Genomic DNA, 18,387 nt, shown 5'->3' with positions numbered 1-18,387 from the left:
GCCTTATCTATTCGTCATGCTCAATCTACTCACTCTACTATGTTGTTTTTTCGCGCTACTATTTTCCAAAGAAAACATGTGATATCTATCTGTTTTACATAGTATACCAGTCTGCAAAACCGAGTAGAGACTAGAGAACACCTGATCTTTTTCTGATGAATTAGAAAAAAAGAATTTGGTAAAAGCCTGATCAAATGATGAAATCTACCCTCTGAAGACAATAAACATAGATTAGATCTATCACATATGTACTTAATGGCACCTCTGCGCCTCCTATCACATATCTATAATACTGAAGGCAGCAATAGTCTATGACCTACAAACATAAGCTTGATTTCTCCATCTCTTGATTTCTCCATAGATATATGGTTTTACTCCGGTGCCTTCACCAACCGAGTATAATAGAACAGAAATTGGACGGTTAGACCCGGTGAGTCGGCCAGTCCAATACCAACTGCTATCTTGCTAGGCAACTCGGACCTGCGCACTGAGCGAGTCACCCACTTCCGGTTGCAAAGCCTCGCACGGTTGCTCGCGTGGGATGTCAAAGAATAGCTAGAAAACAAGCTTGAGTTTGACGCGTTCTAGATTCGATCTCAGAACAAGTTAAACCTGAGTCTAGTTAGGTCTCACAAGTCTTACGAGCTTAAGTTACTGCGATTTTTGTTTGAGTTTTTCACCTTACAGAATCTATATGACTTTAATTTTCGTTATGTATCACTATGACTTAAAAGACGTTACAAAAACCGACAAGTAGTAATTATTCTTAAACCTACTAAATGATTATATCACGATAACTAAACAAGACGATACGATCTGATGGAGCTTTCTTCTGTTACCGAGCATAGACGAGCTCGAGTCTATCCCAAATTCGGGCGCCACGTAGGCTCGCTCGAGCTCGGTTCGATCTTTTGTGTGGACAGCCCTACTTGCGTCGCACCCGGTTCCCAACCCCCAACGGCCTACGCTGGAGGGCCGAATCCGCCGAATTCTCTCCCTGAAATTCCCAGCCCACCAGTGTAAAGAGCGGTAGGGTTTCCGATTCCTTCCACGGTGCCCACCCCCGCGTGCAGCTTAAGGCGAACGCCTCTATCTGCGCACGCCTCGCCCGGCCCCCTCTCTCATCGCCCGCCGCCGCCGCCATGGGGAGGGGAAAGTTCAAGGGAAAGCCCACCGGCCGACGCAACTTCTCCACCCCCGAGGAGATCGGTAACGACGCCGCCCCCCCCCCCCCCCCCCCCGCCCAGCGGCCTCCTTTCCGTTCGGTTCGGTTTTGGTGGAATCCGATGTCATGTCTGGAGGCTGGGGCATTCTGTTGCATGTACCGCCTAGGCGACTGCTTGATCTGATGTTTGGCGCGTCATGGTTTTGACTGAGTTTGCGTGTTCTAGCAGAACTGGAACTTTAGGAGTAGCTTGGTGGGTTGCGACTTGATATTCCTGCTTTTAGTAGGCGCCGTGGGGTTGCCATATAATGATGGGAGTCGATGGTGTCTGGTGGACTCGTTGATCCAGATTTGTTTTCTTTAGATGCTCAGGCACCTGTTTGTACATCCCTCTGGGTTGGGTACATAATCGTTTTTCAAAGGTTCAGATGCTTTCATCATCCAATGATGCAGTAGGACAACTTGATACTATCCCGCTCTTGATTCGGTTGCAGCTTTTGCTTCACCTTCACTGTTAGAGATCTTCACGTAAAAGGGTTTGTGTGAAGTTTAAACGCAGTGGGAAATCAATAGCACACTGTACCTAGCCTCAAAGAAAGGCCTTTCGAGGCTGGATAGGACAGAAATGCTACACTTGAAGCTCCTTGCATATATAATTTTTTTTGTTATTTTTTACTATTTGATCACCTTGATGGCTGCTTCCTATGGATATCCTGCTAAGAGCAGTTTTTGACTTATTTCTGATAACCTTTTATTCAAATAATTGCAGCTGCTGGTACTTCAGGTCGCCCACGCACATTCAAGAAGGTTTGTATATTTCATTAGATTAATTTAATCCACATGGTTATTAGTTTTATCCCCTCTGACCCTTGTGCACTCCTACGAGTCAAAAAGGATTTGTTCATCACTTGTTTTGGATAACATTAAACATACCTACCTCTATTGCACTTGTAGTGTTACATAATTGCCTGATGGAAAATCACTTTCCAGAGTGGATACAGTGATTTGATAATTTTATTAAGTAGCTATGTTTTGCTCTGGAACATTTGTGCCATTACCAGACTGCAATTAAATGCCTAATTGGGTTTTGGCAAACATTGCTCCAAAAGCTTTAGCTATTCCTTATCCTTGAGCAGTGTCTATAATTCTGAAGCTGCTGTAGCACAACTCAGCTATTGCATTTGTACAATCTAATTCTGCATAAAAATAAGAATACTGACATATTATGATCAAATCAGTTCCATTAACTACTGATTCAATTATTGTAAATACCAATGCTCTTAAGTATGCACATAGATGTTTCTTTTTTGAGGTCGACGTCGATAAGCATTTGTTAAGCCATATTGCCTGAAATCAATATCATTGCAAAAGTTTCTTAGTTATTTGATGCTACCTGCCACAAATTTGATTGTGTGGCTGTCACATTCTTGCTGTAACAATTAATTTATATTAAAAAATTAAATAGAATGTAGCTGAAGAGGAGGGAGAGGAAGAAAGAGAAGAGTCTGAAGAGGAAGAATCTGAAGACGAGTCTGATGACAAGCCTGTAAGGATCTAAGGATTTTTTCAATCCTGCTATTTTACACTCACATGCATGCTTCATTGTGTATCGATTTCACATGCTATATAATATTCCCAGAAACATAAAGGAACCGAAGGTCTTATTCAGATTGAAAATCCAAACTTGGTGAAAGCAAAGAATATAAAGGCCAAGGAAGTTGATGTAAGTTCATGACTACTGGTAGCATCTTTGGTTTTTTCTAATCTTCATATCACCATGCTTTTAGGAGTCAAATACAACAAGATGCCATGCTATGGTGGTGCTAGTATCACAAGTGTCAATTTTTTCCCCTCAGTTGTCTTAGCTATAATGGTATACAAATGGATCCTCTTCATTATTTTTGTTCATGTTAAGTCAAGGGAGGAACTTCTCATGGTATCTAGTTGTCTATGGAAGTCATTATTGTCTGCTGGATTTGACTTCCTCAATTCTTTTACCATGTATAGCTAATTGTTATAGTTAGTTTTCTAGCTGCCTTTTTAGTCACTCTATTAGTTGAATCTTTTTATTTTCCATATGTCCAGCTAACTATGTTTACATTGTGCAGCTTGGAAAGACAACTGAACTCTCAAGGCGTGAAAGGTGCACTTTCTTCTATGAGCTAATGTGCCACTTTCTTATTTTTGATATAAGACAATAAGTACATGTTTTGATACTTATTTGTCATCCTTTGTGTTATATATCTTGCTTCCTATTTTCATTTGAAGCCTGTGGGTAGCACAAAAAAAAAAGGACCAGCAGATAAAATCTACCTAGAAAATGTTATAGGATGAAGCCTTTTGCTTTTGTGCCAAATTGTTAACACATACAAATGATGTTACAGGCTCATGCATTGCTAGAGATAACCTATCTCAGTTGTCTTGTGTTGTTTTACTGTCACTCAGTGGAAGGAGCTTGCTATCTGTGATGCAAACATACTTTTCCTAGATTGCCTTTTAGGTTCATCAACTCTATTTGCATTTATCATGTCTGTTTTGTAGAGAGGAGATTGAAAAACAGAAAGCTCATGAACGTTATATGAAGCTTCAGGAACAAGGGAAAACGGAACAATCCCGGAAGGATTTGGGTGAGAACTTGTTGTGCCCTGTATCCTTCCTCTAGGACTTTTTTTTTAGTTGTGGTTACTTGTGTACTATTATATACAAGACCACCAGTCCACCACAACACGTAACTTGGCCTGCTCTTTTGGAAGCATTGTGACAATATCCAGCTTGTTTTGTAGAAATGCACATCACAACAAAGTAGCCTGATGCTAGTGAAAATAAGTTGAATAAGTATTAATATCAACAGTTCTAAATAACCCATGGCTCTTGTCCAATCTGCAGTTGTCAAACTTAGCAACCCATTTAGGTATTCATCTGAAACTAGTCATGAGCAGTGTTAAAGTTTTTAGATGTCTAATGTGCAGATAAAAGGATTAATACTAACAGAATAGACAATCAAATGATCTTGCCTTTTTTTGTGCCCCACAGTCTATTACATCTTACTCTTAGTTTTAAACATTCCAGGTCTACATGATAAAATTGCTGCATTTCTGTAGTGGTTTTATGCCAATTTTCTTGCCGCATTCATTGCTGAACTTCCACATTCATTGCCTGTTGAATGTTTTGCACTTGTAGAATATGGTTACCTTTTCTTGTAACCTAACTATGGGTGAAAACGGGTTGGATTTTTCCCGCCTGCCCGATCGCCCAAACCACTTTAGATGCTAATCCGATCTCAGATATCGGATATCCAAAAGAAATCTCGGATATCGGATCGGATCTTGGATAGTTGTATCGGATATCGGATTTGGATGTAGTGAGCCACGTATCTGTCGGATATCGGATATCTGAGAATAAAATCTGATATATTTGAAGACTATCCGACAACTATCCTAGCCTATCTGCGGAGCTTGTGACTTTTTTCATATAGAGTCTGATGGAGATGATCTTTATATGAAAATTGTAGCTCTTAACGAGATTTACAAGTTTGTAGTTGATACTTTTTTCATTTCAAGTTATTAATATGTTCAAATAATTAATGTAAGTTTCAATAGCATATTGGGCACTCGTAACTTCTCCAATTTCACTCTAACATAACTCCTATAGGAGTATATTGCTGATTTGCTTGTTGGACCTCTAATGTAGTTGAGTTTTGGATACGTGGAATGGTCGAACAATCATAACATATGCGATATATATGGTTGTTACTTTTACTCAATATCCGATCTAAATAAATACTCATCACCGACATTGTCTGTATCTGACTCATCACATATTCGATCCGTATTCGTGACCCAGACTATCCTCATCCATATCTATATCCGATACCATCTGTGTCCGACTCTGATTCCGATGAAAAAAATGTGAGATAAGATATAGGATCAGCGATATCCGTCCGTATCCGATTCAATCACACCCATAAACTTGTCACTTCAGAAGTTGAGATGCACACCTCACGTTTAATGTTGATCTGCTCTGAGTCTAGCTTTCTGGAGTTCTTAACTAATATAAAAACTGTATAAAATGTGTGGAAGGTCACCAAATATTCTTGTCAGTTTGTCACTACCGAAACACTGCTCGTGAACTTCAAACAGACATAACCCGAATCATTTTGTGAATGCAGAACGTCTTGCTTTAATAAGACAACAAAGGGCGGATGCTGCAAAGAAACGTGAAGAGGAGAAAGCAGGTACATCCATTGCTATTTGTATCTTGCTCATGTTCTTAATTTTTCTTCTGTCAAGATTCAATTGATTGCAACTATAGCTTGTTTATTAGATTATTTGACCTATTTTTAAGCTTAATAATGGTTCTTTGTATTTAGTTTCTCCAACAACATTTTGGTACCTTTGTTTTGAACAGTGTACTTTGCATTGACACATATTTCATATTTCTTGAGCTTAACAAAGTGTTCTTTTGTTTCAAAGATTACAGCATGCACTGAATTGTATTGTGTTTCTGGCAGCCAAGGAGCAGAGGAAGACTGAAGGGCGGAAGTAACTGCAATAATTATGGACCATGAAGGCATGAGCTGCGTTGGATGGATATTTGTTTCGCATGCATCAATTATCTTTTAAACTCGGTCTCTATTCTATATTACCATAAAAATATGCATTGACTAGCAGTAAAAAGTCTTGTGGTCGTGGCTTGCTGTAAACTTGAGCTTGGAAAATTCAAATGTAGTAAGATCAGTTTGTGGAGAATTTGCTGTGTTTTTTTTCTTCTCTCGCGAAAACGTTGACTGGTGTTCAGGATGCTGGAGCTAATCTGTGGTTAGATTATCTGATTCTTCCCGTGCGATTTAGTGAACAAAAAAGGTAATTGTAAGTATGCTCTGGTACCATCAAATTACGAAGCAGGTAACAGGACTTGTTTATCTTGGGCTGGAGCATAAAAATCAGAATGAGTTATTTCTGCCTGTGTTGTAGGTATCCCTTAGATTGAGCAATGTCTGATGTTGAGTTAGGTTTACAAGATCGCACATCAAAACGAAAGCTAGAAAAAAAAGATTGTTGCGTTGCAGTGGCAATGGGAAGGACGTAGTACGTTAAGGGTGCATGGGATTACTATTACGTAGTATATATGATGGGTTGAGTCATATTAGTGAGGAAAATGATTTTTTTTATATATCTGAACAAGTTGAGTTGAGATTTTGTTTAGTTGATTAAATTTAAGTGGTAAGGGTGAATGTAAGAGTTAAAAGATTGTGATTAGTTGTTAGCATATAAATGATTTTATGACACGGCGGGGACAAGTCCGCTTGGGTGCGCGAGTGCGGTACATGCAGCGGTTACCAATCTACCATGGTCCGGCCAGAGACTCAGAGGGGACCCGGAGTAGCCCCACCTGTGCGCGCATGCTTACGTGGCTGGCCGCACCCTACTCCACCGCCCACCCTACATGCGCATATGACAAGACGAGTTGCCTCAACCACCGTCCCACCGACCGGCGCGCAGCACGCACCTGTAGCGCTTGTCCGGCATTCATGCCCCCGGGCTTAAGCGCGCGCCAGCTTCAGCCTAATTAACGGCCTCAGCAACAACGCACTTGCCTCCCCAGGGCGTGGAGGGAAGCTGAGCGGTGACCAGCCAAGCATCCGGATACATGGTCCACCAGCCGAGGCCTCCGGCCGTAGGAGCAGTAAAGCGTCTCTCAAGGCTCTAATATGATTGGTCTCTCAATTACGTTCGTGACCCTGCATGTACAATCCATCAACCTTGTATGGCATATGGAAACCACGCATCGGCATAGACCGCCTGATGATGCCCAGGTTGCGAACGGCTGCGGCGCATGCAACGATGTCGCTGCTCAAGTCTAGTTTTTCTTACGATGTCCTCATCAGTTAGCATCCAGCGTGAGTGAAACTTGAAAATGCCAACATTACTCTTGTGTGAGCATCTTGCTGACTAGTGGGCCCAAGCATCAAACAGCGTGTGGCGGCACGGTCTGGCGGCGGCGGATCCGGCTACGGACAGTGGGTGGGGGCGGAAACAACACCAGCGCATACACATGAACCCATATGAGGGGTCCCTGACTAGAGGGCCCAACCGGAATCAAGCTGGCGGTGAGCGAGACGGCACAGCGGAGCTCAGTGTGCGAGGATGAGCGCGCCGATGACTGGCGGAGGGCCAACGAGCACGCGCAAAAGGCACTGGATGACCCTGCGAAGCTCACCATAGGCTTGAATCGGACGGATGAGCAGCAGAGAGGCGGCGCAACCTCGGAGAAGCAGGAAAACTTGCCAGCGTCGAAAAAGAAGACGGCTCGTGACTATGTGGCGCTAGGTCTCGGTGGATTTGGTCGAGCGTCACATGACCTCCTCCTTAGCTCCTTGAGGCTCAGGTGCATCGGATTTGAGTTTGGGCTTACGGGTTTTGGCCGGCAGCATAGTGGATTTAGCAGTGACGTGTAACTGCTATGTAGGTGAGGCTTGGCCAAGAGAGGAATGGGAGGGAGGGAGTGAGTAGGAGCTGGGGGAGGAGATAAGGTTGAGTGCTCAGTTTTCCCACGTGAGGTCAGCGATGTGGTGACGTTCAGGGAGTGGCCAGCTGTGTGGCATTATTATTCTATCGGACAAAACAGTTGGGCGAGTGAGAGAGAGGGGAAGAAGGATGACAGGTGGGGTCCCTGATGAAGCGAAGTTAGAGTGAAATTTGTGTCTACAGGATGAAGACAAGGGCAAATTGGCCATTGTGATGTGTATGTTAGGCAAGACTATCTGAATATAAGTCAATGTTGGTATGAAAGGGATTAAATTTTATGGATAATGGCATTGATAGGATATGAGTTTTATCGGTGTGACGGATTAGGGATAAAAGTTTTAAACAATAACATATAAGAAATTGTCTCAATTTAATCAACTGGTGGGTATCCACGCCAATCCCTACCCGGCCGGGCTGTGCCGGCCAATCCTAATGTTGCAGTTGCAGGAAAAATACCGCGCCCTTCGCACGCGGAGCTTGCTGCTTGCACGAGACGCCAGCGCCGCTGGGCTCGACTCGAGCGTGGTGCCCGACGCCCCGCATCGCACCGCCCGGCAGTGCACGGGCGCATGCGTCTTTGGCTATAGCTAAACAATAAGCAGCTTCTGGTCTGTCTTGGCCTTGCCGCCGGCGTCTCGGCGCGACGGGCTGGCCACCAGCTAGTAGCTTCCAGCGGAGCTGCTCCGGCACCTTGGCAGGCTGCCGGCCACGCATGCTATTGCGATGTGTGAATGGTCGCTGCCCAGACACATGAAGGTGGGAACAGTATTTTAAAGGGTTAAACCAGGAAAAGAGTCCGTTAATGACTAGAATTATCAGATGCGCGACGAAGAAACGAAGGGAAAAGAACTGTCACCGAGCTTACACTAAGGTTGTAACTACAGTACGTAGGCTTGGGAGTTCAAACCACCTGTTAAAACGAGAGACCATTAGCTAAGAACCATGGTCGCCACTTACTAATTGTGGTTCCTTTTGAGATGAAGCAATGCAACGATAGGAGCAAAAGAATCACATAAACTTCAAAGGAAGTGAACAGTTTGCTCTCACTATATTATGGCTTTTCCTGTAAGTCTTTGTGATTTACTATACTCCAAAACTATGCCTTAGCTGGTCCCCTGCTTTACTGCAGATGTGAGAGCTTGCCTGTCGAGTAATATTCATAAACACGAGTAAGCAAATGAAGCATGTAAAATGTTTCAAAGACTGGATGACCACAGTAAATGCTTTCTTCATGAGAACCAAAGTAAAACTCCATGAGTTTGCACGTTGGCTTCGGTCCCCACCAGATAGTGGAGACAAGCATGATCCAAAAACAAACGGCTCAACTACAGATTATCACTAGAAAAAAATATGGATTCGCAATATCCTACCGTCTTAGTCAATGCTGGAGTAACAGAGTTATAGGTTACAAATTTATTTGTTTCCTTGCATTTCTCACTAACACATGCTCGTAAAGATGTCAACAAAAGCAGCCGGTTCAAACAAAATACCTAGGCCTGGCATTCTTTTCATCTTTTAAACTACCAAAGAATACTATACCCTTCAAAGGTAACATCTATGGGCATTTCAAGATTCACTGTAAAAGGGGCTATAAATAGATATAATCACCTTCCAGAGGGGATCCTACCTCGCTCAGTTTCTTTGAGGCAGTAGCCAGTAGCTCCAGTCTTGGGCTTATTCACTGTTAGTATCCAACCGCATGAAACAATAATCCCAATTCTGTGTGTACTTATCCTCAAAACAAAAATCTGTGTGTACTGTGTAAAATCTGAACGAAACTTGCTGGCAAAATCTGCATTCTGGTGAAGAACTCTGGTTGCACTTCAAAAACATTGTACACCAACCTATACATAAATATGATGTGCCTTTTGGATGATAACTTAATGATAGTAGCACTAGCAGTGTTTGATATAATTTGGTGTCGCTGGAGCTTCAATCCATTGGCTTATTTTTCATCATCTTACGTTTCGTGGAATCCAAGTACTTCTTCCGAAGCCGTATGACCTTGGGAGTAACCTGATGAGGCTCAAGTGTCAATATAAAGCAACATAATAGTAAATGCCAGTTGCTTCAGGAACAAAACTGTAAGATGAGTTAGAAAATTGTAGATAGAGTTAGAAGAGAACACGTTTTCTTTAATAAAAGGCTAGGAGTAACTTAGGAGTGTTACTCCAGCAAATTAGATCTCCTATTCGGACCAACCTGCATTCCCAATAAATCACCAAAGCTAGCAACATATTGCAGTTTTTTTAATTAAAAAACAAACCTTACCCTTTTATTAATTCCAAACTGCATGACAGCTTATTGATTGTTTTGTTTGTTTTAGTCCTGATTATTGATACATGTATGTAACTGTAACCTGATTGAAGTACTTCTGCATACCCATTCCCATTAGCTGATAAAGATAGCATTACATCCTATCCTAGCCTTCAAGATCTCCATTTGGCACAGAACTAACATAGCGTCCTATCCTAGGCTGCAGGTCTCCATTTGCTTTAGAGGTTTATCTCCCAAGTATCAATAATTTATTTTGGCACTAGCCCCCATTTAATCTTTTTTTAAAAACCTACATTATTGGGAGGATATCTAACTTTCCATTTCTAGAATAGAGACCTTCACAGAAAGAAGAATTAGAATCAGACTTGAGATTTCTAGAAGAATGAAATGCTCATCTCCATTTGTCCCACTCCTCACACAAATAGGGTCAAAAGTAGAAATTTTGCAGGGTTCTTTGTTTGAAGAGTTAAGAACACAAAACTTGCCTCAATAAGCTCATCTGCAGCAACATATCCAATTGCCTCTTCCAAACTCATCTGCATGGTTCAACAACTTTCATCAAGATCACGTAATAGCTAGGGATTCTTTTAGAGCAAGACAAAGAAAAGGACAATGCTACATTTTTCATCAAACAAACAAACCAAAGCACCGAACCAAAATTTTCTTCCAATCTCCTCAGATGCCAAACCCGAATGAGAGTGTGAGCCTAAAGTCATATGGCCATAATGGGTCCTTGCATTTGCAAGGCTAATCTATACATAAAAGAAACTCTGATCTTTCACGATGTCTCAATCAAAGAGCGAAAAAGAACATACCATTCGAGGTGGAGACAGTCGAACATTTTCATCCTTTCCAGGAGCTCGGATGTTCGTAAGTTCCTTAGTTCTCACAGGATTTACCTGCCAAAGAAATATCGTTTCATGTACGAAAAGAGAAAAACTAAGTCATAATAAGTATATAATCATCTTACCTCAAGATCACTGTCACGTGAGTGTTCGCCAACTATCATACCTTCATATGTCTTTCAAACAGGAGGAAGAAAGAGGAATTAGGCAATCTCATTACCCAAGATGGTAGCTCTCAATAAAATGAAGTAATGTAGTTACCTCCATTCCAGGAGATACAAAAAGGATCCCACGAGCTTCTAAACTCATAAGCGCGTGTGAAGTGATAAGTCCCCTACCAACAGATACCTATATATGAACATAGAGAAATTTCTGTGTTAGAGTTGAGCAGCCCATATTCATCTAGTCCTGTTTAGATTGAGCATGATCCCTTTTTGTTCAGTTGTGCTAAATTCTTGGTTAAAGGCGCTATGCCAGTATCTTATTAATTTTCTGTAGAATATATTTAGAAAGTTACGTAAACATGTTTGGCAAAAAAGCAGATAAGAGTAAATTTTAGATTATGAAGAAGAGAAAAAATGGCTTTACCAGAACTCCTTTTCTAACACTGCCTAGTTGACCTCTGTATTTAGCGTATGCTGCAATCACAGGGAACCACAGGTCAAATGATCATGAAGTCTAGTTAGTCCTCAAGACTGCATGACAATCAGTAGATTCAATTCTCTTGCACACCAACTAATGCAATATGATACAGCTATACGTTACAGAAGGCACAAATGAATTTATGTTGTTCAATTGAATGGGATAACAAAGTAGTTGTGTTACTCATTTTTTCTAATGTCACAACTCACCATATCATGACATTGACTTTGATATGCTGTGCACGTGCCTCTTCAGAAATGCTTTAACTTAGCATCTTTTAGTTACATATATTACTGCCTCTTTCAGGAATAAATCAAGAGAACCAAACTGCTACAATAAAAGCTAGAAGAAATCTGACCACAAAGTTCCAAATATGGTAAATTCCCATCCTTTCTATTTTCTATGTATTCCAAATAATGTTAAACATAATAAATAAGCTGATCTAGTATGCCAAACTAGAATTGATGACAAGAAATGATGAGAACCAGGCACACTCAAACTTAATATTGATATTTAACTTATGAATCAGATCTTCCAGGTACATCATTTCAGTGCATATGTGTAATCCTTGACTTACCGCATTTGAATGAACATTCAAGCACTAACTATACAAACAAACATCTCTGCTAAGCGCTCACATCACATATCTTGAAAACCTACAGGTAAGTAAGTGGTAGACCAGTCTATAATTTGCCTCCATGGTTGGAAGACAATAATTCAAGTTCTGGCCATTATCTGTGCACTATAAGTTTACAGATCGATGTCCTACCTACAGTAGCTAAATATCATCTAAAAATAGCACAGATCAGTTACAGACTTCAATATTATCTAGCACTGAATTATCAATAGGAATATAGCATCATACCCTGGAAAGCACGGTGCATAAATCCAGTTCCACGTGTAAAGCTGCTGAAAATTCCTTTAACACCCACCAAACCCCTGCATCCATAATAGATCATTTGATATTATGAGAACCAAAACTGGTCTACATAAGGCAAAAGAAACACTTGAGTCCCAAATTGATAGGTTTTAAAAGCAAAAAATGATAAAACCATTTATTTATGACATTGTGACATTCTAATTGCTTATGCAGTAAATCTTACTGGAAACAGATCTATGAGGCAGATATGCATTATATGAATACAAGCATGAACGACTTTGGCTAGCAGTATGAAAGTACACGGTGAATTACAACTACAGAGACCATTATTTAGTACAAATGGTTAGCCAAATATCTGATACAGTAATTAGAAGTAAATACCAACTACTGACCTAGATGGACAGCTCATGAAGATCCGAGTTCTTCCAGTTGTCCCAGGAACAGGGCCCATGTCAACTACTTCACCCTTCCTGTGTGTAAGGGTTTCCAAGACAAATCCCACATGCTCTTCATCCACCTACAATATCTCATTGGTATTCAAAATTAGAAGAAAACAAAGTAAAGAAGCTCACTCGACCACGACTTTCCTGATTTATACCTCGACAGTTACTTCTTCAATAGGCTCCAATCTTTCTCCACGCTCTGTTTTATACCTATTTCAACGAAAAAACTGATTAAGTTAGCTGTCAAATTGCTCAGACATAGAGTTCCATGCCTTAGAATGGAACAATAACTTTATAAAATAAAAGAACATGATATCGAAATAGATATCTAGCTAGATATTGTTTGCTATACTCGAAAAATTGGAACTCACATCACTTTTGGGGGTGAAACCGAAAGCTCAAATCCCTCACGCCGCATGTTCTCAATTAATATTCCTGGAAGATACACATATTATCATGTGGTATTCTTGATTATACATTAATCAAAATACGAGGGACTTCCAAAAGAGTTAATTGAATTGCAGTTATATAGTATCCATCAAAAGAATAGGTGGGAATTCATCAACAATCCAGACCTAACTGAAGCTCTCCTCTTCCTTGAACTTCATAAGATTCTGATAATGGTCCAGGAAGAACATTAATTGCCAAGTTTGTTTCAGCCTCTGCCATCAGGCGGTTACCAATTTTTGCTCCAGTTACCTGCAAAATTATATAAAATAAAGCCCAATGAGCAGTTGCTTCTGTTTTCAATTATCAAATACAATTTTATATCCCTACCTTTATAAATTACATATTAGAACGTCATCCTACCAATTTAAATTAAGTTCCGTCCAGTCTACCTGCCCATGTTTAGTCAGTACCGAGCAACATGTGAAGCTGGTCTATAACATCTCTTGTTGGATCTATGTCCTTTAACCAAATGAGGTTGATCACTAGTGTTCTGTTTAGGGAGATGACAACCAGCAGTATAATTATGTCCTCACTTAATTTCTAAATTGATGACACAAACTAAGTGCTGATCGGAAGTTCAGAAAAGTTTTGAAGGAAATTTGCTTATGTTAGACATCAGGAATAAGTGCAAACAAACTTTACAATCAATAAGTACAGTGGATATTGCGAAAAATAACCTAGCTTGGATAGATTTGCATAAGAAAACCTAGGATGCTAGCACCATACCTTAGATTTAACCCTCCAAAGCTAATGGTGTTAGCTCCTTACTCTCACCTACCAATTTAGAATACATTAAGAGGACTAACTCCGCAGACTGATTCAGGGAAATTGATGAGTTTGTAACTGAATTCAATTGATCTAAATGTGTCATCAGAAGTTTGTCCTTGTTAGCATTTCCATCTAGACATGTACTTCAGCTAAATGTTATCAAGAAGATCCACTTTTTGTCACCAGTTATCCATTTACAGTTGCACAAATGCCATATTTCTCTTCCCCCATATAATAGAAGATCAAGAATTAAATATACTTTAGCATGCAAATTTACCAGAAAATTTTCAAATCCACTCTGAAGTATCTAGATTGTTATTTCAGAATCCAACATACAACATTGACATCAAGAACTTGATTGTGTGACAGTATAGGGTACACTATCATGGTTCTGTAACAACAGCCAGCTTTCAAGGGATTCTGTAATCTGTACTAAAATTGCAAGCCAAAAATTAACCATAAAATACATATTATAAGTTGCACAATATCACTATCACCTATCATGTCTAGTTGATTTTATGCATGCGCCAAACAAAAGACAAAATCTGATCATTTTTATATATCATACTCTTGTTCTCATATGTGTTCAAGCTCTTTGATTTTTTCTGTTACACACTTCCACTAAATCCAATGGAAGGACTCAGGTTTGCTCAGAAGAAAGAAAGTAAAAATAACAGGAACACCATTTAGTCTGATGTAGAGGGAAGTTATTTGCTACATACATGAGTGCCATCACGACCAGCCAGCGGTGAATCATTCACACCAAATGTCATAGATATTGTGGGTGGATCCAACTCAATTGTAGGCAGAGCAGTCAATACCTAAAAATTGCAACTATTAAATAAGTAGTATTATGGAATTTGTGGTAACTGAAAAGGTTAAGTAGCCCAATCAAGATATATAGCACTACCTCCGAATTTGACACAGTATGTCCAATTGCTGGAGCAGCCAATCCAGCCATTGAAATTATATCACCAGCCCCTGCAGCCTCTACTGTTACCATGTTTGTGCCTTTCTTTTTCATGAGCTTGACAACCTAAAATTGTTTTAATATAATTTGTGGAAGTCATTGAGGCTTTTCACTAAAACAATAATTAACACATACTGAAGGAGAAAAGAATATGATCAGCATAAGGAAAAACTGCAAGTTTTGTCAAACCTTTCCATCTTCAATCTTCTGAACACCATCATCTGTGCTGCGAAGACCATGCACTTTGTCGCCAACACGGACAACTCCAGATGTTACTCTCCCGGTGAGTATTCGTCCCAGATAGAAATCACGTTCCATCATGGAAACCTATAAATGAATGTGAATTACTACCTCCAACTGATATTTCAGAATGACCAGGTTATGTGCTTGATTGGGAGCATGCCGGCATGGGACCAGGCTCTCGGCATGTCAAGGACTTATCCTTCTACTTCTTGCATGCTCTTTATCAATAATCTCCTCCCTTCAAATAGAGATAAGTTTCCTAACCATACTCACCAGGAACCTAAGTCCGACTAGGTCAACGAACAAGGTCATGGGACGCGGGTGGCCAAAAATGAGGGTCAAGGGGGTGGGTGGGGTAGTGTTATTTGGGATGTTAGCTTGGAACATGGGCCATGAGCCCTCCTAAGTGCCTCTTGACAGCTTTTTCTTCCCCTCCACCGGCCATCCAACCCAGCCACCCTCCCATTGATCATGCTACCCTTTTGACTAGCAGCGATCAAACAGTAATCTACACCGGTGAACCGCAAAACTGGACACCGAATCGGGGTCATGGATCACGGCATCGAATCAAATATGTTCAAAATGTAGGTGGGCTTCTTCTAATAGTAGAAAAATAAAGTGGAACTCATACAGATAAAAGCATCTCCTTAATGGCCAGCCATCCTACCACATGCATCACTAAGGATGGAATTGAAGAATGAAAAAGAAATCGAAAATGTGCCCTCATTTCAAACAATATCAAGTTCTGGCGTTCTTCAGTATACTAACCAACATTTGGAATGGGGCCTCAAGATCAGCTTTTGGGGAAGGAACATGCTGCAAAATGGAATCAAGCAATGGAGACATATTCTTTTCATTATCAGGAGGGCTCTTGGTGAACGTTAAGGAAGCCCACCCTTCTTTAGCTGATGCATAAAGAACTGGGAAATCTAACTGTTCTTCTGCAAAATCCAACAAAATAATGTCACAGAAAAAGAAAAGAAATAACTTCAAAGTAAAACCAAATTGAAGAGCAGGACTGCACCTGTAGCACCAAGGTTTGCAAAAAGATCAAAGACCAAGCTCTCTACTTCATTGCAGGTTTCTTCAGCAACTGTTGGAATGGCAGTTAAGAGTTACAACAAATCTAAACACCAGAAACCTATATATGCCAACAATATTGAATAGCATTGTTTTATGTAATGTTAAAGCATGTGTATACAATCAGCGTTTGCTCACTTCCCAAATAAATTTTGGCTAACAGAACAAAGAACATTTAGAAGATTCAATCAAAACCTTTTCAAAAGAAAGGGATTTCTAACAGATATTTTATGGCTGAATGTTCTCAATTTCTGTAAATGTGGATTTAACATAATAAAATAGACGTTTTACTGATATTACCAAAAGAACCTCATTTTCTAGTGAGTCCTTTTGGAGAAAAATATTAGTGCTTCTACCTCGTACTTGTCTTCCCCTTACCTTACTTAAATATAGCTAACCTTCAAATCTTTTGACTTCAGGTGCCATGTAGTCAGCATTTTGTTGTATTATGGCAACTCAACTGATGGACACAGCTTAAAACTCTAATCAATTAGTTTAAATGATACTACGATTGCATTTTAATTAAAATGATGAACAACAAAATGGTTCCTCTGTTAGAAATTTGATCATTTTGTTGTGTCTCCAACCTCATCCATTGCACTCGAAAAATACAACTGAAGTAAGTTTAACATCTGATGATGAGCAGACCTGCAGGCCTATCAACCTTGTTGAGGAGGAGAATCGGGCGCAAGCCATACTTCAAAGCCTTTGAAAGCACAAACTTAGTTTGTGCTAAAGGTCCCTCCCCGGCATCAACAACCAAGACAGCTCCTTCCACCATTCCAACAACACGTTCAACCTGCAACAAATTGACAATAACCATATCGCATACCACACCAAAATCTACCATTTCGGTCCTAACTGTACAAAATTATACGAAGAGTGCATACTTCACCACCAAAATCAGCGTGACCAGGTGTATCGACCATGTTGAGCTCATTTTCCTTCCAAGAGACAGAAGTGACCTAAACAAATAGCCAAAATCAGCAAGCAGTGTTTTATTTAAGTTGTCTTATAAGAAAACATACAAAAGGTATGAAATGTTTGCGTAACCTTATTTTCAATCTGATTACTTCAATTTAATGGAAACTACTGAAACACAATTAACCCATTTTCCCTAAGAAGTGCTCAACTTTCTTCTTCGTTTCTATTTTACTAGAAACATAAAACTATAAAAGGATAATACTGCATTATGGTTGTTAATCAAACTCTTCAAGCTCATGGAAGAATGTTCTGAGCTTATTGATAGCAAGTCAAGTGAACTTCCAGCTCTCATGGAAACATGTACAAGGTATTTGTAAATTGCCGCAAAGGAACCACATACATCGAGAACAAAATATGAACTTCAGAACAGCTGTCGAATCAGTCGTCACATCCATCCTCCTACTAAATTGAATTCACTAATCAATCGAAGGTTGAGGCGTCGTTCAGGAATGCATGTCTGAGTTTACCCAGTCGGATGGGACACAGAAGCCCAAATTTGAGAATGGCCTCTGAACCAGATCTCACATCCTTCTACTAAGTCTAAGCTAAGACCCTTCTTGTGATGCGCGCAAGTTGTTCGACAAAATGCTGGGTAGGATAAGGAATCCCCGCCTGCAATCTCACTAACCACGCACGCACGAGTCCTACGAGAGGGGTTATCTACCTTGGAGGCGATGGTGATGCCGCGTTCGCGCTCGAGGCTGATGGAGTCCATGGCGCGCTCGTGGGGGATGTCAGCGCCGCACTGCCGCAGGAGCCGGTCCATGAGCGTTGTCTTCCCGTGGTCGACGTGGGCGATGACCGCAACGTTGCGGATGCGGGACGGGTCCACGACGCCTCCGGGCGTGAACGCGGGCGAGGCGGCCGTGGACGCCGCAGCGGAGGAGTAGAGGCGGCGGAGGAGGGACGACCCCAACGGCGACGGGGACGAGGCATGGGAGAGAGGGCCAGCATGCGTCCGTCTCGCCGCCGAGCGGAGGCCGCGGAGCAGGAGCGCTGCGGCCATGGCGTTCGCAGCGGCTGCGGCGGCGGCGGTGGAAGGGTGGCTTGGTATTTTTGCGCGGTTAGGAGGGGAACAGCCTTACAGCCCACTCGTGCAGCCGCTCGAGGGTT

The 18,387-nt window shown here is 41.1% G+C and overlaps 2 protein-coding genes across 2 annotated transcripts; one reads left to right on the top strand and one right to left on the bottom strand.

The window, feature by feature from the left end:
• The first annotated feature begins 960 nt into the window (after positions 1-960).
• Positions 961-5,913, top strand: LOC133920923 (uncharacterized). The gene is made up of 8 exons (XM_062365567.1): positions 961-1,209; positions 1,935-1,972; positions 2,631-2,711; positions 2,805-2,888; positions 3,274-3,308; positions 3,707-3,792; positions 5,334-5,399; positions 5,676-5,913. The coding sequence occupies exons 1-8, from the start codon at positions 1,143-1,145 to the stop codon at positions 5,708-5,710; spliced, it is 492 nt and encodes a 163-aa protein (XP_062221551.1). The 5' UTR covers positions 961-1,142; the 3' UTR covers positions 5,711-5,913.
• A 3,109-nt stretch (positions 5,914-9,022) lies between these two features.
• LOC133920873 (uncharacterized) lies at positions 9,023-18,375 on the bottom strand. Its single transcript, XM_062365465.1, has 19 exons — positions 17,939-18,375; positions 17,181-17,255; positions 16,939-17,089; positions 16,235-16,303; positions 15,979-16,151; positions 15,157-15,294; positions 14,908-15,033; positions 14,720-14,818; positions 13,355-13,478; positions 13,151-13,214; positions 12,935-12,989; positions 12,729-12,853; positions 12,322-12,395; positions 11,403-11,452; positions 11,076-11,162; positions 10,940-10,990; positions 10,785-10,868; positions 10,455-10,505; positions 9,023-9,708 (listed from the first exon to the last, which is right to left on the bottom strand). Exons 1-19 carry the CDS (start codon positions 18,278-18,280, stop codon positions 9,625-9,627), a joined length of 2,022 nt encoding a protein of 673 aa, XP_062221449.1. The 5' UTR covers positions 18,281-18,375; the 3' UTR covers positions 9,023-9,624.
• Between the last annotated feature and the right edge of the window lie 12 nt (positions 18,376-18,387).

Source organism: Phragmites australis, chromosome 1 (genome assembly GCF_958298935.1).
Source record: "Phragmites australis chromosome 1, lpPhrAust1.1, whole genome shotgun sequence".
NCBI lineage: Eukaryota > Viridiplantae > Streptophyta > Magnoliopsida > Poales > Poaceae > Phragmites > Phragmites australis.
This window is presented reverse-complemented; position numbering and strand designations above follow the sequence as displayed.